The 24,365-nt window shown below is 30.4% G+C and overlaps 1 protein-coding gene and 1 long non-coding RNA gene across 2 annotated transcripts; one reads left to right on the forward strand and one right to left on the reverse strand.

The window, feature by feature from the left end:
• Positions 1–1,542: 1,542 nt before the first annotated feature.
• Positions 1,543–5,587, reverse strand: LOC139485824 (uncharacterized). The gene is made up of 6 exons (XM_071270472.1): positions 5,483–5,587; positions 5,010–5,065; positions 4,389–4,500; positions 3,780–3,826; positions 3,213–3,263; positions 1,543–2,744 (listed from the first exon to the last, which is right to left on the reverse strand). Exons 2-6 carry the CDS (start codon positions 5,032–5,034, stop codon positions 2,494–2,496), a joined length of 486 nt encoding a protein of 161 aa, XP_071126573.1. The 5' UTR covers positions 5,035–5,065; positions 5,483–5,587; the 3' UTR covers positions 1,543–2,493.
• Positions 5,588–7,523: 1,936 nt separating this feature from the next.
• On the forward strand, positions 7,524–22,984 carry LOC139485825 (uncharacterized). The gene is made up of 4 exons (XR_011655407.1): positions 7,524–7,594; positions 14,483–14,601; positions 16,927–17,110; positions 22,701–22,984. It is a non-coding gene; the product is annotated as an uncharacterized lncRNA (long non-coding RNA).
• Positions 22,985–24,365: the final 1,381 nt, after the last annotated feature.

Consider the following 24,365-nt stretch of genomic DNA (forward strand, 5'->3'; position numbering starts at 1 on the left):
AATCAAGTCTTAGATGACAATTTTACTAACAAAATGTTATATTTAAATTTCTTAGTTGTAGAAATCATGACTAGATACATACTCTGGACTATAAGAAAGGAATTAACTATAACATTAACCAAGTATGTCCTGCTTTAATGAGTCCACACGGACATATATAGAACACGATATTCAAAGTAAGAATGTTATGCGTAAATTTTTGAAAGAACCCACCAATATCTATCTCTGTCAAATTTAGGTTTATTTTAATGCATGAAAGAGACTTTATTTACATTGTACCTACGGGATCCTTAACGTTAATTAGAGGTTTCTCAACTTCTTACGAACGGACGAAACTCTACGAACGTATCGTTATGGAGCAGTAATTTTGTGATAATAAAATCCATGATAAATGTCTACCGATACTGCAGTGTGTTTAAAAGACAACAGTTAACAACTTAATATCATTTTTGCAACCTTGCATTTTATTGTTGTCATTAAACATCCGTGTTCCAGTTTATTTTCTGTTGTTGACTGTTTCGTTTTCTAACGTTGAGTTCCGTTTGTTGACATGTCGTATATATGCGTTCGATTTATCTCCCTTATCCATTCAAAAAGATCATTTTTTTTATAATGTCCTTGATTAAGAAAATTCAACACATCTAGTTTGCAATTGGTTGATTGATTGTTTGGTGTTTAACGTTCAGTGGCAAATATTCCATTAATTTCATTGCGAAATTAGCGTTTGGTAAAGGATTGATAAGTGATCGAGATAACACAACTTTAATATATTTCATATATCCACACGTCCCTTCTATGGGTCCAATCGGTTTGAGTTACTATGAGTTTCATTTTTTCGTATCGGAGAGTATCTTGAATAGATATGTCGTAACATAGCTTTTTTATTTCTAATATTTATTGGGAATCAGTTAAAGAAATTCAAAGGTGCACTCGATCTATCGTAAGAAATATAATTTTGTGTGTTCTTGTTGAAAGTATGAGTGCTACAGCCCTAACACAACTGGTAGTCACATAGTTATAAAAATATATATTTTTATATATTACACCCCTAACTAAAAAGAAAAATGAGAACTATGAAAAATAGAGGAAATATGCATAGTATGCCATAGAAGCTTAACGGAAACAATAAACAAGAAAAAAAATATGTATATACTCATTATTATACTATAGAGGAAACACACACACATATAATAAGAAAAGGCCATGATAACCAAAAAAAAACCACATATACAGTGTCTAGGTGAAATCCTACTACTTATTTCGTACGGGTAGACAACGCTCTACACAGAAATTAACACATAGAGGTCACCGTACGACCTGTCTATTATTTATGATCTCTCAATGTTTGTTGATTGTTTTCTTTTTTTGATAGGTTTCATTCTCATTTGACATATACCTCACATTTTCCTTTATTCATATAAAAAAACAAAAACATTTTATTAATAACATATAAAACACAAAACGTATTGGACATCTGGAAACAGAAACTACACTGTATGGACAATTATTTTTTCTTATAATATGGGTTCAAATCTGAATAAAGCATTCGTCTAATAAGAGTGATTAAATCCAGTATCACGGACTGTGAAACAGTTTGCACAAAATTTATTCAAAAATAAAAGAGGACAAACATACAAGAAAATTGTGAGATTGAAATCGTGGGGATTGAAGCTGGTATGTCAATATCTGCTTGAAGTCCTTTTTAATTTATGTATCATTGTCATATATAGTTTAAATATTTTTATTACCTATTCTTACATCGGACTCGGCTTACTTTGACACTGAGTTTTACTGTGCGTATTGCTGTGAATTTGTATTTTCTACATTACTAGAGGTATAGCTGCAGGGTAAATATATATAAAACATTTTACATAAATAAGGCCGTTGAATTGTTTTACATTGTCATTTCAAGGTCTTATATAGCTGACTATGCCGCATAGGCTTTGCTCCTTGTTGTAGGCCGTATAGTGACATGTAATTGTTAACTTCTGTGTCATTTTGATATCTTGTGTAGAGTTGTCTCATCAAACCACATCTTCCTTTTTTTATATTAAAACCGCCGCATTTTTGCACCTGTACCAAGTCAGGAGCCTCTGGCCTTTGTTAGTTTAGAATGGTTTTTAATTATAGTTTCTTTAAATCTATTAGTTTAGTATGCCGTTCATTATCACTGAACCAGTACAAATATTTGATGGGCTAGTTTAAACACTCTTCCGGATGTAGGCATATCTCGCTGTATTGAAGACCCATTGGTAGCCTTCGGATGTATTCTTTTTGACAATGTCCTCATTTCTATGCTTTATATTTGTTAAGAGAACTCTTTGAATCATTACTTCTTATTGTATTCTCTCTAGACTTGTTACCTATAACTTTGTGTTCATATTACTTTTTGAAATATAATATTTGAATGATAAAAACTGAAATACACCATTGAATTAATCCGAAAGTTTACCAAATGTTAATGATCAAGTTGCTACATGTTCACTATAACTGTTATTCCCCATCGAAATTAATCATGTATTTCTCATTTATGTCATCATACAAGCTTTCTGCCACTTTTTTATTTCGTTTTAAACGGAAGGTAGGTTGCTTTGTCTTTTTAATACTGGTTGCACGAGAATTGTTTCGGTATTTTTGTTTACAAATTATCTTTCTATTCTTCACAATGAGACCACAAACAACAACTAGAATACTGACGACTGCAACACACGTCATGTAGATAGCAACATTGCCATTACCATTATCTAAATGCAAAATATCATTGTTAATATTTATGACTTAAAGTAGTTTTACACAAAATTGGCTTTGAAGCATTACCTGTCCTATATTAACATTGATTTGATTTGTTAAGCGAAAACAACATTTAGATGTTAAGTAAATTATGCAGTTGAGGTTTTTTTCTTTGATTATGGTATATTCACATAGGCTCTTTTCATTTGTTTTGTATATTAAATGCATGTTCTCTGAAAACACAAAAATTATGTAGTTTTGTGGACTTAAACTTTGAAATACAATTACATTACTTGCTATTATAACAACTACATCTGTTTATTTAAAACAAGTCTCAATTAACATGATTGATTAGGTTATTTCCATACATTAAATAAATGGAACACCAATAATGTACATATTTTTGTTTTGTTTTTTCAGGAGATATCTAACATGTCCAAACAATTTACCTAACATTTGTAAAGAACAAAACATGTACTTACTTGATTTTGTATCTGTACCTTTATAGTTCATATCACTCTTATCTTTTTTTTCTAGAAGATGAAAACACATTGAAAACAGCAGTATTTTCATGTAACACTTCGATCTTAATCAATATTTTGATAAAACAAAAAAAAAAAAAAAAATAAACAGCATACATCTTCTAAGTGAAGGATGCACGTGAATATATTTAGAATTAATGAAACTTGATTTAGCGTCAGTAAGGTTACGCACATTATTTTTCTGACTCTTTAAAACTTTTCCAAAACGCCTGGGTTTTTTTAATGTTACGTGAAATTAAGATTACATTTTTTTTTGTACGAACAAGGCAAGTTATACTAAACAGTACTAAGATGCAATCAAGCTAGTTGTACAGTAATCGACTATACACTATAAGCAATTAACAAAGATCTGGCACCAGCTGTTCGATCAAGATGTTAGTGCTGTTTAAAAATTCAAACAACAATACGAAGATTAATAGATAGGTAGTAAATCTTGCAACAGCTTTATATTAAACTACGTAATATTTGTGTTTTGTTTTGCTTGTATGGATGTATAGCATCGCTCACCAGTGGTTGTAAGATGATCAGGAATGCATCCTCTCACGTGATGGCACCTGTGATTGATAAAAGCGAAAATAAAAATATTTAAAACGTATACTCCTTCTATGTTATTTGTTAGCACCTGTTCTAAGCCAGGAACCTAATGTTCAGTGGTTGTCATTTGTTTCTGTTGTTCATGAGTATTTGTTGTTTCTCGTTTTTTTAATTTAAATCAAATCGTATCTTTCCCTGTTTGCATGCTTTAACACTAGTCATTGTTTGTGCCTTTTATAGATTGCTGTTCTGTGTGAGACAAGGCTCCGTTTTAAAGACCGTACTTTGACCTATAATAGTTTACTTTTACAAATTGTTACTTGATAAAGTGTTGTTTCATTGGCACTCTTACGACATCTTTATGTATCTACTAGTGTTGTCTATTTGCTATACATGTCCTGATTTAATGTCATAAATTAATTGAAATATAATTATCTATAGTGGTTTGGAAATAATTTATTTCAACTTGTATTAATCCCTTTCCCACTTTGCGGTTGCAAGTTCTGCCTTTTAGTGGCAATTTATTTTTTGTAGTTTTGTCTTAAATATGAAGAACTAAATGCAAAATGTAACGATACCTACCTCTCATTGCTGTTACATGAGCATGTCATTGTACATTTTGTGCCGTACTTTCCAAGTGTACACGGTCTACATGATGAATTAATCTGTAAATTGTAGTATCCTTGTTTACATCCTACAAAATAAATTAAAAGTGATTAGTAAAACAGAACTTATTTATACAGTAAAACAATCGAAATGAATTATCATAATAAGATTGATGTTGAGTGAATCCTGATCTCGTGAAGCTTAAACATTAATGAACATAACACGTATTTGTTAAATATTAACTAGAATCCTTGAGATATATGATTATTTCATTAAAGATCAATTTGATCTTTTTTTTTACTATTTTGAATAATAACACATGATTAATTATGAAATTTTCAATGTATACTCATCGTTGTCAAAGAATAGAGGGGCGAAAGAAACATACAGATTTAAAAACAGATAGATAGATACAAAATAACAGTAAAATGCCAAGACATATGGGTATACTTGTATACATAACTTCTCCTACCGTTTAAAATCTAGAAAGGTTTTTCTTTACCTGCTACGATCTTCAGCAATCAAACGCTACTTATTTTAAACAGTTTTGTTAATAACATTTGGTATACTGATTGGTGACCCTTTTTAAATGCTTACTTGTGCAATGCTGATCCTTTAACATGTTTAACTCAAAATTGGCGCAGCAAACTTTCCTATAAGTATATATCATAGATTAAACACAAAATGATAGTTTGATGTCACAGGGAAATAGACTTCTCATTATTGAAAAAAAAACTAACAATATTACCAATAGTAACCAAAAGTGCCCTAGATCTAGCATTCTCTTCTCAAAAAGCGTTTATATTTTCAAAATTTTAAACATTGTTGCCTTACTTTATATTATTAATTATTTCATATCATTTGTACATTTATTAAATTTTACGATTCAATTAAGCTTGTTTTACGACAATTTCACAAAGGTACAAGTAGTTCATTTTCAACATGTTCAATATACATGATATACGGAACTGAGATCAGTAATATAGATTAAACTTGTCAACTGACAATTTTATTCCGTCTTCAATAGGAACACATACTTGGTAGATTTGTTACATAAACATACATATTACCTTGTGTTATTGGTACAGATCCCATTCTGTCTGTCATCGCAGTAAGCTCTCAAAATTAGGCAAGAAACATCTATGAAAACAATCAAAAGTATGATTTTTGAAACTTCCATTTTTTTTTTAAATTAATCTAGATATTGAGGAAGTATTAGTTGTTTAAATTTAATAATATTATATCCTCTAAAAGGTTGACTGATCCACATGACCTTACGTAATGATAAGTACAATCAATCTGTTTATACCATTGCTTTAAGGAAATAAATCATCAATATATATATTTAAATTATAATAAATTCACATTCACTATAAAAGCAGAAAATTATAATTCGGTATTAGAATTGTATTATTTATAAAGACTGTTTTGTAAGTTTTAAAAGTTCCCTATAAAATATTAGAAATTAAAACTGCAATTATTGTGAACGATTTCTAAGATCTGTCAACATTGTTTGCTAGGACCACCTAAATAAACTCATCATAGATACCAGGACTAAATTTTATATGTAAGCCAGACGTAAAAGCATGTTTGAAGCATGACACGGGTTATGTTATGTATATGTTCTACTCTCATATTTTATATAAAAAAAACTATCAGAGGAGGGATCGTACATTGTGCTCGATTTTTATATGATGGAGACATAATCTTTCAGTCAGTTTAATTGATGTCTGTTGTTGGCATGTCAGTAACTGCTAAAAGTTCTTTGTTAATTTATGTTTCGTTGCCATTTTGATTATTTTCTTCTGTATTCTATTCTGACATCAGACTCGGACTTCTTGTAAAGTCTGTATGACTGTATTAATGTTAATCGGTTTAATCTATTTTACTAGAGGTGAAGGGGAAAGTTGTGATCGATCTTACAAAACATGTTGAGCCCCGCAACATTTGAGGCCTGTTCTAACTCAGGAACCTCTGATCATTGTTAGTCTTGTGTGATTTTTAGATTTTAATTCATTTTCATATTTCCTAGATTTATTATCACTGAACTAGTACACATTTTGATATTGACTTGCTGAAGTACGCCTCCCTGCGGGATTTTCTCGATGTGTTGAAGATCTGTTGGTGGCCTTTAGATGTTTTCTGCTCTTTGGTCGATTTGTTTTCTCTCTGACACAATCCCTATTTCCATTCTAAATTTTATTCTTGTTGATCGAATGCAACCCGGATAGTATTATTTTTCTAAAGCTTTATTATTGTGATAATTCTACGGCTTTTTTACTCTCTTAACATGCTTAGTTTGAAATAAAAAATGCCTACGAAAACAACTATTTTAGATGTAAGATACATTACAAGTATACAATTTTTGGGAAAACAGCTGATTTCCACTGTTAAAATGTAATGCTTTATAAAAGTCATGCAAAGCGAATTGGCTTGCAAGAAAATGTCCAAACTGTTCGTAACTTGGTAGGACAGGGTGTTTATTGTGTATCTTACGTATAAGATTTGTAAATTTTATAGTTGTACACACATTAAACTGGCAAAAGATTATTATCTATCATGTATATCTTTACCATAGTTGCTGTCTTTGTACATTTATTAACTTGAGTGCAGTCGTTTTTTTGTTGTTGTTATATCGTGTTTCTTGTGTCGAGTATGTCTAATATTAAACTTCTGGTTGTCTATGTTGTATTCAAACATGTAACACAGACGAAGGACGAAAACCACCAGATGTGAATTAAAAGTGAGAAACGCTGGGGAGTCACCAATCAGGTAGTTTCTTTCCACGTAGAGTGATTGACATACAAAACATTTCTTGATTTTCAGTTTTTTAAACTCGCAAAGAAAAGTTCTAAGTTCGAAAAAATTGTTTGGACGGGCACGCCCTCGTTCTTACACGATATCAGTGAATATAATAGATGTTCATCCAACCCAATCGATATACGACATGAGACACTTACATTTGTACATCTCAAATCTATTTATACATATTAAGTGAACTGAGAGGTGTAATAATATACCGTATGTAAGTGTTTTTGTGATTCAGAACGAACTAATTACTTATACAGGTTTAAATCTTATGATATAATCTGAAAAAGGAACAAAACCGGTGATATAGGATGTTTAACAGTGTCACGTTTTAAAAAAATTGAATGCAGATGTTTAAATATGCCGTAACATGCGTAAGTACGAAGAATTTTATGTTTAACATCTGAATTTGATTTCATAGGATACTACGAAACTATCATTCTAAACATTCAAATAATTGTATAGGGCAAATATTGGTAGTGCAACATTCAAGTTTGATTTTAATACAACCTGTAAAATCTAACTTAAAGTTGTTAAATAAATTGTGTTTCTAATATTTTGAATTTTAAATTTCATTGAAATATTAACTGTGCTATTTGACTGTTTATACGTACAACATGTACAAATATAATGTGATTCAAAATATAAGCCCTAATATAAATACAAATATGTATGTAAAAAATGTCACTACAATAATACAATGAAACGAAATATTAAAGAGCTGACGAAAATGTTTAAATCCCACGTAATAGAGGTTTCTCAACATCTTACGAACGGACAAAACTCTACGAACGTATCGTTATGGAGCAGTAGTTTTGTTATAATAAAATCCATTATAAATGTGTACCGATACTGCAGTGTGTTTAAAAGACAACAGTTAACAACTTAATATCCTTTTTTGCAACCTTGCATTTTATTGTTGTCATTAAACATCCGTGTTCCAATTAATTTTCTGTTGTTGACTGTTTCGTTTTCTTATGTTGAGTTCCGTTGGTTGACATGTCGTATATATGCGTTCGATTTATCTCCCTTATCCATGCAAAAAGATTTTTTTTATAATTAAATGTCCTTGATTAAAAAATTCTACACATCTAGTTTGCAATTTGTTGATTGATTGTTTGGTGTTTAACGTTCAGTGGCAAATATTCCATTCATTTCATTGCAAGATTAGCGTTTGGTAAAGGTTAGGGTTAGGGTTAGGGTTAGGGTTAGGGTTAGGGTTAGGGTTAGGGTTAAGTGATCGAGATAACACAACTTTAATATATTTCATATATCAACACGTCCCTTCTATGGGTCCAATCGGTTTGAGTTACTATGAGTTTCATTATTTCGTATCGGAGAGTATTTTGAATAGATAAGTCGTGACATAGCTGTTTTATTTCTAATATTTATAGGAAATCAGTTAAAGAAATTGAAAGGTGCAATCGATCTATCGTTAGAAAAAGAGTTTTGGGTGTTCTTGTTGAAAGTATGAGTGCTACAGCCCTAACACAACTGGTAGTCACATAGTTATCAAAATATATATTTTTATATATTACACCCCTAACTAAAAAGAAAAAAATAGAAATATGAAAAATAGAGGAAATATGCTCAATATGCCATAGAAGCTTAACGGAAACAATAAACAAGAAAAAGAAATATGTATATACTCATAATTATACTATAGAGGAAACATACACACATAGAATAAGGAAGGCCATGATAACAAAAAACACACAATATATAAGTTAAAATATGTGTTTCATTATTTTCCTTTATTTTTCTTGTTAAGTCTACCAATTGATAACAATATATTAATAAGAAGAGATCATTTGGATTTTAGTGGTTGGGGCAAAGAAGTTATCCCGGAACTTATTGGGATGTTTTCTTTTCAAATTTAAATCGAAACGCGTTCACTTCTAGATTTATTTTACCTCGTGCCAACGAAAGAATTTCTACCGTTAATCAGCTTCTAGCTAAGATAAAAAAAATCCTATCCCTTTCGATCCATATACATGAATCTATATTTACCTTTTTCACATATTATACTAATTAGTGATGTTGTCATCATGCTTATTAAAATTTGTTGTACGATTACTGTCCTTTGATTAAAAATTCTTCACTTAAATTAATAGATCAATAAGACTTTCAACTGTGTTGATTGAACAGTAAATTGTATATTATATTTTATGGACACCATCACGATTTGGTGGATCCATACGATGTTTCGTTGACCAAACTAGCTAAGGACATTTTTACCACATGGTAGATTGTGTTTTGTCATAATGTCGTCTAATCTTTTAATTACCAAACGTGACTTATTCCCGATTGTGACTGTTTTGCCGAGTGTGAACTCGCATTACTATAAGACGTGGTACGGTACTTATACATCCCAAATTCATGTATTTAGTTTAAATGTTTCATGTTATATTTGTAATTCTCATCGGATTTTGTCAAATGTGTTGACGTCTTTTCTATTATATTTATGTGTTATGGTAAAGAAAATTAATCACCGCCTTCATTTATCAGATTTGATTTCGTTCAAAGTAATCAGTACGATATTTTACGTTTGAAGTTAGATTCATAGCAAACCGGACATAGTTTTATAATATAGTTAATTGCTACCTCAGTTTTATATAAATAAGAATTAAAATGTGCTTTGTTATAAAATGCAATATCAGTATTTAGTTCAAATATATAATCTTAAATTAATCCTAATTCTATCTTATTCATTCTTATGTGACGTCATTTTTCATTTTTTGATGCTCTGTTTTACTAATTCAAATGACGTCATTTTTTCGTCATTTTTCAGTTTCAAATAGGACGTCACTTGGCGTAGAGGTTTTAACGTATTCGGATGTGTCTACTTTTGTGTTTCAAATGTCTGGTTATGTAAATGTATTTCAGTTGTTTCCTGTAATTAGTTAATACTTCAGCTTTATCATATACACTTTTTGTATATTCATTTTATTAAATTTACTGTTATCAAAAGTATAAATTACTCTAAATTATAGGGATTTTCTGGTAACTTAACAGAAAACCCTTGCCGTTTTTGGCACAACCTTTTTGATCTTTTGGTCCTCGATGCTGTTCAACTTTGTACTCGTTTCGGCTTTCAAACTTTTGTATCTGTGCGTCACACATAGGTCTTGTGTGAACAAAATACACTTCTGGCGTATTAAAATTTTGAACTTGTTGCCTTTTGTTGGCTGTTGTTCGTGTGATTCTTTGTTAATTGTGTTCTCCAATTTATTTATATTGTAGTCCTGTGTTGTCATTTTGATGTTATATTTCACATGGCCATAAAAGTGCGAGGTTTGGCATGCCACAAAACCAGGTTCAACCCACCATTTTTTCCTTTAAAAATGCCCTGTACCAAGTCAGGAATATGGTCATTGATATATTATAGTTCGTTTCTGTGTGTATTCCATTATAACGTTGTGTCGTTTGTTTTCTCTTATTTTTGAGTGTAAATTCACATTGCGATAAGACGTGTCACGGTACTTGTCTATCCCAAACTCATGTATTTGGTTTTGATGTTATATGTATTATTCTCGTGGGATTTTGTCTATGTGTGTTACATTTTAGTGTTATGTCGTTGTTCTCCTCTTATATTTAATGCGTTTCCCTCGGTTTTAGTTTGTTATCCCGATTTTGTTTTTTGTCCATGGATTTATGAGTTTTGAACAGCGGTATACTACTGTTGCCTTTATATATTATATAATATCAAATAAATATAATATGTATTTGATTCAAAATGGTTTAAAAAAATCAAGCATGCATATTTTACACGTAAAAGACATTCCAAAAGGAAGAAGAGCACAGCCGATAATCCAAAACTATAAGATAAATTATTGCTCCCTCTTTTCGCGTTACGGCAAGTTACGTCAAGTTAGGGCGATTTTCGTTCGTTCGTCAGATGTTGAGAAACCTCTAATAAGAAAAAGCCTTGTAAAAGGATAGAATTGGTTCCGTTTTTAAATTCCAATTACCTATAGACCGCGAATCGATAAAATCATATTACGTGTTTCTCGTTTCTCGTTTTTATATAGTTTAGACCGTTATTTTTCCCGTTTGAATGGTTTTACACTTATTCTAGTATTTTTGGGTACTATTTATAGCTCGCTGTTCGGTGTGAGCTAATGCCACATACCTTAACCTATAATGGTTCACTTTAATAAATGGTTACTTGGAAGAAGAGGTATCGCATTAGCACTCATACCACACTCTCCTATATTCAGAACATATTTAAATCTCCTGATGATTCAAATTGTATATTGTGTAATATGTACACTTTTTGTACTATGTCTTTGTTATGTGAGGTTGTTTTTTTCATGTAATCATGAATTTGTTAATCCTATCAGGGTTTAACAGTAATATGTGTACATCCACTATATATCACTTTGCTTCATATTCTTGCAAAGGAAAATAACACACACCTAAATAAATGGGCATTTATAAGTCAGAATGCGAATATATGTCCGAATTCTTGATGTCATTGTTTTGAAATTAACAGCAAACAGAGGAACTATGTCAGTTGGTCCTGCTTAGATAATATAACTGCTCTAGATAACTTTTTGTTCGCTTAAGAGATTTTATATTAATAACGGGAACAAGTACAACGATAAATGATAAAAAAAATTGTTGATCATTTCCTATTGTTAATTATCCATCTTATGGTGTTTATATATCTTAACTCTTTCGATTGGTTCGTGTGTGTGTATTTTAGATTTTAACAAAATACACCTACATGTACATGTATGTTTACTGAAAATTATGAACACCAGGGTTTTCAATATCACAGATATGTAGAAGAACATCATTCGTACATTTAAATCAACATGCAGACTTCTTATACGTTTAGGTATTTCAAATCCAATCTTTAATGAGAATATGTTTTACACGGCACACAAATGAAGAAATCATGCCTGATATTCATATGATGAATGCACACTATTTTTATCAGTTAAAGTAGGGTTTGAAGCTGGCATCTCAGTTATGTTATGTATCATTGTCCTTTTTTTTTTTTTTTTAGTTTCCTATTCTTACATTGGCCACAGACTTATTTTAAATCCATTGTACGTATTACTGTGTGATTGTTTTTTTCTCTCTATATTTGGTAGAAATAAAGGGGAGGATTGAGATCTCATAAAACATGACCCCCGCCATATTAATCCCCTGCTCTAAGTCAGGAACCTCATGCTTTTAATTATATTTTAAAATCTAGTTCATATATGTATTTCAGAGTTAAGTCTGACGACCATTATACATTTGTAACTGCACCAGTACACAATTTGTTTAGGGGTTTCAAGGTGAGGGATTTTCTCGCTGTTTTCAAGACCCACTGGTGACCGTCAGCTTTTTTCTGCTCTTTGATCGGATTGTTGTTTCTTTGACACATTATCAATTTCCATTCCTAATTAAATATACTGTAGGACAATTCTTATAACACAAACATGACATCGTAGAACACTTATGACGAAGCCCACCAAAAGCTTGGACGTGATATCGCGTGTTCCGAAAAGGTTTTAAATGTAGCTTACTTATATCTATTAACACCACAAAATGTGTGTGAGATTATCTAAAACTTTTTTTTTATACCCTGAAAAGTCTGTGCTTTGATCTTATAGTTCGTTTTTGTGTGTATTGCATAGTCGTTTGGTTCTTTTTTGTTGGACTTCATCTGCAAGGTAATGTGTTTCCCTGTGTTGTAGTTTGTAATCAGGATTTGTTTTCTTTCAAATGATTTATGACTTTCGAACAGCGGTATACTACTGTTAGCTTTTTTACTTAAAAATACATATATACTCACATACGGAAGACAATCCATTATTTTATCAAAATGTACTGCTTTTGAATCTATGTTTTATAGGTTTTTTTTAATTTTAATTCATCGATAACTTTCTCATATAAGTTGACCTGAACCATGAAATTTCTTATTAACATCAAGCCTTACAAAACAAAGAGAAATGCAGCGAGGGGAGGAAAAGGGTGTTAATACAGAAAATCTTTAATACCCAAATCATTTTAAAACAGGTACGATAAAGTCGGATATACAACATACGAAAGCATATATAAATTATGTATCAATTTAACATCTGACTTATTATAAACGGGCTTTATGATTCGATTGTAATGATTCTTTACTAAGTTCCAATCAACATAGAAATACACAAATTTTAATTAGCAATAACCAAACTTGAGCTGTTATAAAGAACAAGAAAAACAACCCTTATTTCTGTGGTATTTAGTGGAAATTGTTATCAGTCATGTAATTACTTACAATGCTTACCCTTCCGGAGCACCTTATTTCACTCCCGGTTGTAGTGGAGTTGTTTTTGTTTCTTATTTCTTATTTATAACTGTTAATGTAAATGTCCCTTGGTTTTGTGAGTCTTTTTTTACTCCTTGGTTTTGATTGGTATTGTCTTATAACATGATCTATATTTAATTCTACATTTTGCAACACTCCCATCGAGAAAAATGGTGTCATACTTTTACAACTTATCTTTATGTAGTAAATGCCCAAAGTCATCTGTAATTTACAGCATGCATTCTGTTAATGCATATTGTTGATTCATTAAAAAAAACGTAAGACGAATTTGTTTACGTTATTTCAAGTCAGATTTGTCGCAATATTTCTATTGAGTTGTATCTATATCTTTTACAAGATGATAAAGGTCAGAAGTCACATTAGAACAATTAAATACCCATACGAAATTTAACGATTATAGTATCTATATAGGGTAACGACCAATTACCTTTAAATGTCCTTTAAAAACGTTTAGATTATTAGCTTTAGACTGCCAGACTTTAAAAACGCAACACTATACTATTCATTGTTATTCTTATTTTCAAATATGTCATACTTATAAAAATGTTCGATATCATTATTATTATCATAAGATACAGATTTCCTTGACTCAGTCTCGGCTATTTAGAAATCTAACATTGTTGACTGATTTAAGTATGAATATGGATTTTATCTTTTTCACGAAGACATAACGTAATAAAAATCATGTATGTGTTTCAAATATTACCTTTAAAAGTTCGTGCAACTTTAATAATGCAATATGCTCAATAAACAGAAAGAAGTACATGACTGTATAGTTAGAATGAACAATTGTTATATATATGAGGATCAATCCTGATCTGGTAAAAACAATAACCACTTAATTATGTGATGCGTTAATAGAGTCCTTTAGTATATAATTTAATAATAATGTCAATGTACTGATAAGATAATTACAAATAATCTTCATATTATCTTTTATTCATGATAGGACACAACCAAGTAGATAAAATATCCTATAGTTAAATGTGGGTGGTGTTAACAATGATCATGAGAACAAATGGACAAACGCCTAAGTTCGACGACTTAATTCATCAATACTTAATAATTGTAAGTACATGTTTATGTATTAGATTTACGTTTCTTGCTTTAAAAAAGAAAAACTGTGTGGTACAGAGTTCAACATCATACATCTTTATAATAGTTTGTAAATCCAAAATCTACTAACTTACTTTAAAGTGTTTACTCAAAATACTAAATGTACATTCAAGATTTTCATTAAAACGTACAAAACTCAAATCAAACCAAAATGAGTTTAGCTACTTAAAGGGAACTTGAATCAACAGGCTTTACAGCTTTTGATGTTGTACCAGTCAAACATGTACTTTTCAAAACTCTACAAAGTATATGTTGTTTACACGGTGTATTTTTATACCAATAAGTACGTGTAGAATAAAATGGTTTACACGATCTCGCAAATGTTTAAAAGTCTCGATATAATTGAATAACATAACTAAAATTGATGTTTACATGTAAATATCACAACAAAACAGATGAAAATGCCTACGGAAAAGATTACGTATTTGAACTTACTGCATTTATATTCCATAGCGTCTTAATATACATGTACAAATTTAGATCACTGAATCAATTGATCATTACATTATTTGTAAATGTATACTACATATAGAGGGATATACATATTGGTCGTAATTTGTCATTATAGCACCCCAAATTTTGATATAGAACAGAACATTAGATATTAATAAAAAATAATTACAGATTTCCAATAAGGAAGTATAGCGGAAGTACTGAAAAAAAATGTTAAAGAGCATATTTTTGATAAATCAAAAAACAAAACAAAAATCCAATGGGCGAATATTTTTATATTAGATATTTGTTAAATACAGGTTTTTAAATTGTTATTTTAATCTAAAGACACATATAAACAGATTAGTATTGTCATTTTTTGTTTAATAATACATCCATTACATCTATGTACAGTATCATGAAAACAACGGCTAGTTGTTTCTCTTTAAAAAAAAAAACCTTATGTTTCATGATTATGATAAAGTTAAAACTAGTATCTTACCATATAGAAAATTAGCTCTTACATAGTGCTCATTAGTGGAATCGTAACCTAGGAGTTTATAATTGCAGTTGTAGTGTTTGCTTTCAAAAGTCTTTCATTATATGATTATCTATTGATCCAGTAAATGCTTAATGTGTGAAAGAGCAGTGAAATAAACCAGACAGACAATCAAATTTTTAGATCGAAAATAAACAGACAACTCCATGGCTACAAAAGAAAACGACAATCACATGAATAATAATACACAAGGCACACCATAGTAAAACTAAAGATTAAGGAACAAGAACCCAACCAAAACCTGGTGTGATCTCAGATGCTCCGGAAGGGTAAACAGATTCTCCTCAACCGGTTGCATTCGTCATGTTGCTCATTATATTACAAACCCGGTAACTAGTATAATTTGGCAGGTAATAATCGTTAAAAGGGAACTTTTCTTCAAGTCAAGACTGCTGATAAGGACTAACCTCTATAAGAATATGTTGGACATGAGGAACATATCCGATATCATCTGTGATACAACAGCTCCATAACAGTTACGAAGGAATGATTACTACTTCTCCATTTGGAACTCTTTGTCTAAGGCTTCCTTGTAAGCAACAACCCTCTATCAAGGAAATCCTAATACGAAATACAAGCCCTGGAATAGAATATCAGTATGTGTTCGGAGATATATACTCCGTTTGCATGCGCTTCTGGAAGGATTCTACATAGAAATGGAAAGTTCACAATTGGAAAGCTGCAATTATCTCTTTTGTTGTAAATTTTTTTCAACCGACACTCTTTTTCAATTTCTAGGTGTAAGTCAAGATATATGAAGCTGCTTCTTTACTGATAAAAGCAAAACTGTGTTATTACAGAGTAACAGGGCAATAATACACGAACATAATGAATATTCTTAAGGAATGCTCTACCAGCTATAATGAATACACAGTGCTAGTATCAATACACAGGTCCATTATGAAAAAGCAGTGCCACTAAAAATAATAGGGTTATTATGAATAATTAGGGATAGTTCAAATACATTTGTGGGGAATAAATTGAAATTTCCAAAGAGTTATGACTATCATGTTTCACCCAGTTATCACGTTATAATTACATAATACTTTCGATAATCGCTATCGTTTTAATTTATTTTCAGTTTTAAATTCCAGAACCATATCTTGTATTTTGTTTGCCATAAATTATTTTGAATAGGACATCAATTAAACTATCTTAACATGTTAATCTTACACCTCCCTTTTAGTTTATTTTTTTTAATAATGTATATACAATTTCTTCACAAACAATGATATGACTTTGTTAAACGATATTACAGATTGAGTATTCATTTTCTCAAATTTTAGGCAGTCATCGTAACTGTGGTTATTGCCGATAACAAAACTATGTTCAAATGCCCAGGGCCTTCGCAATGGAAATTCAGAGCAAAGAGTGAATGTAACGATACAGAAAAGTATATTTGTCTATTTGACGAAAACGGACAAAAGGATGAAGAATTTTGTGGATCATGGCCCGATTTTGAAAATCCAGGTAGTTATATTCTTAAGTCGCCTGTCAGTTGCTTTGTATAATAAGTGATACATATATAAGAGTTCACATCAATTCTGCTGTTCTGAGGTTATCAGTGTTATTTATGCATTCATATTTGCACATGCAGCCTTTCGTGTTACCTTTTAGCTCAGTATGATGTTGTTTTGCTCGGTATACTAAATAATAAAGATGTATTCTTCTCGCCTTGTAAATTAAAACTTGAATCTTCCGCGACATAACATTTTCACAATTTCTCATCTATAGTTTTATTTAAGGATGTATTCTTCTGACTTTTCAGTCTCGTTCAGTCTCGTTGAAATCTCGTTCTTAAATTATTTCCAAAACATATGATAGAAGTGGAAAATATCAATGAATTTTAAAAATATTATAATCAAACATAACTCTGTGAAAAAATTGTGTATTTACCATGAACGGTTTTTGAATAATCCAGTTTTCAAATTTTACGACCATTCAAGTCAGTATTTTTAGTCAAAATTTTGAGAAAAAGGGTGAGGGATACAAAAAATTATTTTACAAGAATAATATACATCCCATCTCATTTTGGTCTTTTCAAATTTCTTAGATATGTATTTTTTCAATCATTTATAACAAAAAAGTTGAATTAATATGCATTTTGTTCTTTAAAATGAGAAAAATCATAAAAATACAAAATTGGCAGTATGGTAAATTTTACACAAAAAAGCATCATAATATGATAAAACTTTCTTATATTAACACCTACCTATAGTTTTTGTAAGTTAAATTTATTCAGATTGGTCCACTTCATCTTTATGGAAAGTATGAAAAAAAGTTTAATTGTGGAACTGTGATTTTTTTCACGATAATAGCCCAAAAATAGGTAAAAATCGATGAAAAGTGAGAAAATCATCAAAATTTGGCATTTTCAAAGGGCCGTAGCAAAAAAAGAAGCACACCACCATATGATTTTTTCTTCACCAATTGTTTTGTTACAGTCTTATAAACCTAAAAATCAGGTTAAGAAAAAAAGTTTAATTCTATAAATTTTTGGCTCCTCAGAGGTGTACATCCTTAATGAATATTATTATTTTTTTTTCCTTTTCTAGCTTTTCGTCAACGAAAATGAACGGGCATTTCGTTACGAGGATACTCGACGTACCAAATCTTGAAAGTCTTTTTTAATAAAGTAACACTTCATGTGCACACATATACTAATACATGGACGTGAACTTTTAGAATTCTATTATATTATAAATATTCAAACCAAGTTTACAGCAATTATTATATCTTAACTCATATTGATATACCTTTTCATATTATATATACTTATATTATTATTAAACGGTTAATACTAATTTCTTAAATTCATTGGGTGGGTTCAAATGAACAACGAAATCGAATGAAAACCTCTTATAGGCTTGTACGCGATAATTTGGTAAATCCATGAAATTCAATATCTACAAACATGTAAGTTTTTCCTTAATCCATGAAAATTGGTTCCCTCGGAAATAATTGAATACACTTATCGATTTATTATTATTCTTTTGATATTTTTTTGTATTCGATGATTTATTTTTGCAATAATATGTTGTAAGTGAATTAATGCATTGACATATCGTATCGGTAGGGGGTGACCGGAACTTTTATAAAACAGGATCGTTCTTTCTTATAATTCTGAGATCGAGCAATTTTTGCTATTTCGTAGGTCTTATTTGTCAATTAGCTCTTCAACTATTTCGGGTCGATTCGTCTGCATCGTAATTTTCAAATATTCGACGATGATCGTTCCGGGTATAGGTAAAATTTAACTTTAAAGCGTTTAGATCGCATGAAATATTTAACTTGTAATAATTCATAATGGACATGCGAAATTGAAAAGAAAATGAAAAGTTTGATAATAACGTTGATCAGATATTATTGAAATCGTTCATTTAAGTCATTCATATTTTATGTTAATGTCAATCTATTAAATTTATATTTTCAAATCGTTCATATAAGTCATTTATATATTTATTGTTAATAGAAATCTATTAAATTTTAAAGTTGTTTGAAACGTCAGAACATTCATAGTCAAAACATTCAAAGTCATAATATTCAAATTCCATTTTGTTATTTTGGAGAGTTCATTTTTGGAAAATCTGTCACTCCAAGTACATCACGTACAAGGATATTGATACTTATATGTTTGTATTATCCATACTAGAACGTGTATAGAAAATACTTTAATCATGTTATTCATAATACGCACATTGACATAAAACAAAATTAACAATTTCCCATGTACATATATCATCCGTTATGTATAATCAATAATGATACGTGATATCGATAAGGAAGTAATTGAAACATACGCAATTATTGTTTCCAACATCATAAATCCGTACACGTTTATTTATTCTATAGCTGAATATCTCATTTGTTGAATAGAATACAAATATATGTATATTATACATGTTATAGATTTGTCATGAAATCACTTCCATGAAAAACAAGACTGACTTTTAGTTATTCACTCGATTGCATTTTTTTTTAAATTTTAGAACAATACGTAATCTCCAAATTTGTTTTTATATAAAATGAGGGTCTTTGACATTCGTTTTCCTATATAAGAGACAGTTTTGTAGGTTTTAATCATATATTGAGTAATAAAAGAACTCTGGAATTAAATAAGATTGTTCAAATACCGGTAAAATACTGAACTCCGAGGAAATCGGAAAGTCCATAATCAAATGTAAAAATCAAAATCAAAGTTAAAACACATGAACCGAAGGGACAACAACTGTCATATTACTGACTTGGAATATACATTTTTTAAGCAGAAAATTGTAGAATTAGCCTAGGTTTATATCTAGCATGTCTCGCTAAACCTTTCACTTGTTTGCCAGTCACATGTTGACAACGACGAGTAAATTATTGTTGTTCTTGATTTCGTGAATAATCAACACTCAATAATAAATGATTATTTTTATGACAAATCGGCGCTTTTTAAAATAAGTGTTTCAACACTAGTTTCTTTTTATTTCTGAAGTTAATCTCATCGAATTCTACGGTTGATTTTGACAATCCGATTTTAGACTTTCTTATCATTAAATTAAACTACATATTAAAATACTATTATACACATGTGTACATTTCTCCTACAATCAGCTGATTATTGTAAAAAAAAAGCAGGTATATGCATATATTTTTGCTTCATTTGTTTCTGCACAAACACAATCTCCTGTTAACCCACTCCATATTTAGCAAGCGATAATGTGGATACATTTTTATGCGTATTATATGATTTTGGGGTTCTGTGGTCCGAGTTCTTTGAAAAATCAGAGAAAATGCTTTGGATTTTTATAACTAAGGTTTCAAGTGTCTGGTGTAAATGCAGGATAAAAACAATATATCAAATCTTCTTTTTTATATGCACATTGTCGAAAATATAGAATATTTGTACTCGCTACAAAATGTTAGAAATACTCAACGAGCCTCGCGTTTCGTTCTGTTTCTTAAGCTCATACAAATGCATTTTATATTTTCTGACACTGTAAATATATTTTATATGTACGGTCCTACGTATACGATCTATTGATAAATGCATATTACACAAGTTAGTGTTTTACCTTGACTGTGTATGACGTCTTTATACTAAATAACTTGAGTGTTTGATGTGTACTGAATTATATGTCAGTCTGAGATACACATGTGTATTGACTTTAAACTAATGTTCAGTAACTGTGAATTGTCTAAGACTTGTACTTTTGTATTTTTGTGAGGGTTTTGTTTTTGCCTCTTATCAAAATAATGACTTAAATGCTTTTCAGCTAATTTTCATAGTTTGGTCTCAAATTACAACAATGTCATAGGTTAAGGTGATAATTTGGTCAAACAAATATGTTCAGACTGTCGGCATCTAATGGAAACAATGCCCCTCTACTTGCGGCCTGGTTTCTTTATTAATATGAGGCGGACTTCATGCAGGAACTTCTTAGGAAGAAAGATAAGAAGTTAGCAATATTCTTTAACTCTACTTTTTGCTATATAGATGATATGTTTTAACTAAATAATTCAAAATTTGGTGACTATGTGGAACGCATCTATCCCATAGAAGTAGAGATAACGGATACTACAGATACAGTTAAGTCTGCCTCATTTCTTGACTTACATTTAGAAATTGACAATGAGGGTCGATTGAAAACAAAACTTTACAACAAAAGAGATGATTTCAGCTTTCCAATTGTGAACTTTCCATTTCTAAGTAGCAACATTCCAGCAGCACCTGCATACATGGTATATATCTCCAAATTGATACGATATTCCCGTGCTTCCATTTCCTATCATGATTTTCGTGATAGAGGGTTGCTGCTCACAAGGAAGCTATTTAACCATAGAGTTGTAAATGGTGAAGTTGAAATCATAATTGTTTTTGGTTTAATGCATTGTAAATAAATCGTTTTTTTTTATTTTTCTCTCTGCAATTATTTAACATTTTTCTTTGGGAGGCCCTTTACAGATTACTATAGGGTATGGGTTTTGACCATACAGTGGCCTGTACTGTAGTTTGTACGTAGCTTTTTTCCATTCAGTCTCATTGTCAATCATATATAACGATTTGTTTATATTCTTAAATTTCTATTTTAAATGATGGACTACTGTCCTTGTACTGCTCATATTATACCATAATGTTCCAGTTTTTTTCTCAAAAATAAGATAATTTGCATTATGGATTAGATATCAAGAAATGACAATTTCACACAGACAGATTGTTTTCTTGAATTTTACATTAAAATCATCGCAAAAAATAGACCAATGAGTGTTAACAACTCCATACTTAAATCTGCAAAGATGAATGGGCAGTAATTGGAATGCACACATTTCGCCCTTTAATCAAATTTGAGACCCACAATAAGTCGTTTAAAGGGGATTGTAACTTGCTGCCCCTCATTTTTTGTTTGTTCGATCATTAAGAGTTTATCACTCAAAAACACAAATATTAATTATTCTACAAATATACCCTCGAAACAATAGAGTTAAACTTTTATCGTCAATTTTGAAAAAAAATTACAATTTGAGTCAACTGTACTGTACCAATCAAAATAATCAACTTTGCATAAATGCGCATGTTCGAGATCAATCATTTTTTTAAAGTAGATCTAGCTAATACCGGATGTTATCGACTACTGTTTTCTCTATAAATAGTAAACATTATACTTTTGACAGCATTTGTACTGCTCCAGCGTTTTTTTTGTTCACTTAGTATGCTTCTAAGTGCAACACAAATATACAAAACATAACATTTTCAGGTTGAAGTTGTTTGTGTTTTGTTTAATATTGAATATCATCACATCGCTAAGTTACATAATATTTACGAGGGGGCTATACATCGTTTGTTCATCGCTGAATTCCGAGCTGAAGAAACGAATTACCAAAGGAAATTTCGCGATGTTGTATTATGAAATAAATCAAAATACATTGTTCGTATATTTCATTCATATTTCCTGCGTTCAGAGCGTTCAGAGTGAAACGAGGAATTTGTTTTGACGGGGGAGGGGGGGAATAAAAAGCCAGAGCCATTCGAAAATACAAATAATTAAGTGTGGGTCTGAATAAAACTTTTTCATTTTAGGATACAAACAGATATTGTTAGGCGGAACCACAGTTGAACCTTGTTCAGAAGACAGATACCAACCATTTATATTCTGGACGAATGGTAGTAGCAAATGTGTGTTTAAGAAGGAGAGCTGTAACCAAGAAGGGCAAGTTATTCACAGTAATGGCACGCTTCAAGCAAACAGAATATGTCGCTGCGACTACACGAAAAACTATGACTATGCTTTTAAACCAAAAAATGGCTGTTTCTGTATACCTTCCGAAGAGGATTGTTCGTGCTACATGAAGCCCTGTCATATTGGATATAGTTTGTCACGAGGTATTTATCTATGAATACAACTTAGCTTTGATATGGCGTTGATATATGATTATACAGTGTCTGCAGTTAAATGTTCTTATACTTTTGATTTCAAATTACATCAGAATTTCAAATCATCAAGGTAGACGTGTGTAAAATCCCAGCTTATTGATGCAATTCGTGCTTGGTTGCTGTCTATAGAAATGTATTTTCCTTTATTGTTTAATGATTAGCTATGCCTTTTTGGTATGTAGGATTGAGCCCATTCAAATTTATTGTCAAGTCGGTTCCAGTATAGATCATTTGACATTGAGGATGAATGAGGATCTGCGAATGCTTAGATCTCTGTGTTGTGAACTACTAAATAAATAGTAATGTTACCACTTTTTTTTTATCTTTAATTTAACATAAGGTTAAAATATACAAAATACTTTTCCTTTCAAATAGAACAATTTGCAACTGAATATTATTCTAATGACTGACTACAAATAATTCCAGTATTAAGGTTCAAATTGATAAATTCCTTGTTTTGGAAGTCAAACTGGATATTCTATTCAAGCAGAACAATCGGGAACAAAATATGTATTATGAAAAAAAACCCAGGGATATTTAGACAAAAGTGTGAATGAAATCTGATTCATACTGCTTTTAAAACATTCAATTTTATAAATTAGGATCAAACATCTTATGATTATGATAACATATACGTCGTTATGATTTTTTTCGTTCAGTTATGTTGATATCTGATGAATTAAACGAGCTAATGGTAAAACTATTTACTTCGAGAGAAAAAAACAAGATGTATGATATTTCAAAAATCTCTACTTATATCAAACTAGATTATGAATGCCTGAAAGAATCGAAATTGAAGTACAACTGTCCAGAAATTTACAGAGATTCGTGAGTAACTACTTCATACTTATCTATCTGTTTATAAGCTCTATAAAAAAATGTTATATTATATTTTAACTTAAGTTATTCTGTTTGTTTAATTTCTTTAATATAACTTAATTTAATTGCATACACTGAATGAGTAGTTTTCTTCCATGTCTTTTACGACAAAATGTTTTTTGTGGGTCACCAAATTGTCTAATTGTGTATCTTTGAACGTGTACATTTACATGAGGCAGGGTTATATCATTTTAACCAACAATCACCCTCGTTTTTCATATGTTGAAATTTTATCACAAAAAAGTGTGAAACACCAAGCAAAAAGAGTTATATATCACTTTTAATATTAATAGAAGTTACTCTGTAAATCAAAACTACACAAGGGCGCTACATGAAGATACTAAACATAAATAGTTTTATTAACATGATTAAGTAAAAATAGTTTAGTTAAAATTAAGATGTAGCTGATTATACATTTCAGAAGTGCGAATC

This window comes from Mytilus edulis, chromosome 8 (assembly GCF_963676685.1).
Source record: "Mytilus edulis chromosome 8, xbMytEdul2.2, whole genome shotgun sequence".
NCBI lineage: Eukaryota > Metazoa > Mollusca > Bivalvia > Mytilida > Mytilidae > Mytilus > Mytilus edulis.

Coding starts and splice junctions, on each gene's coding strand:
- LOC139485824 (XM_071270472.1), bottom strand. CDS start 5,034: ATGTTAAAGGATCAGCATTGCACAA. Junction 3,827..4,388: donor TCATGTAACAGCAATGAGAG/GTAGGTATCGTT, acceptor TATCAATCACAG/GTGCCATCACGTGAGAGGAT. Junction 3,264..3,779: donor TGATCATCTTACAACCACTG/GTGAGCGATGCT, acceptor TTCATCTTCTAG/AAAAAAAAGATAAGAGTGAT.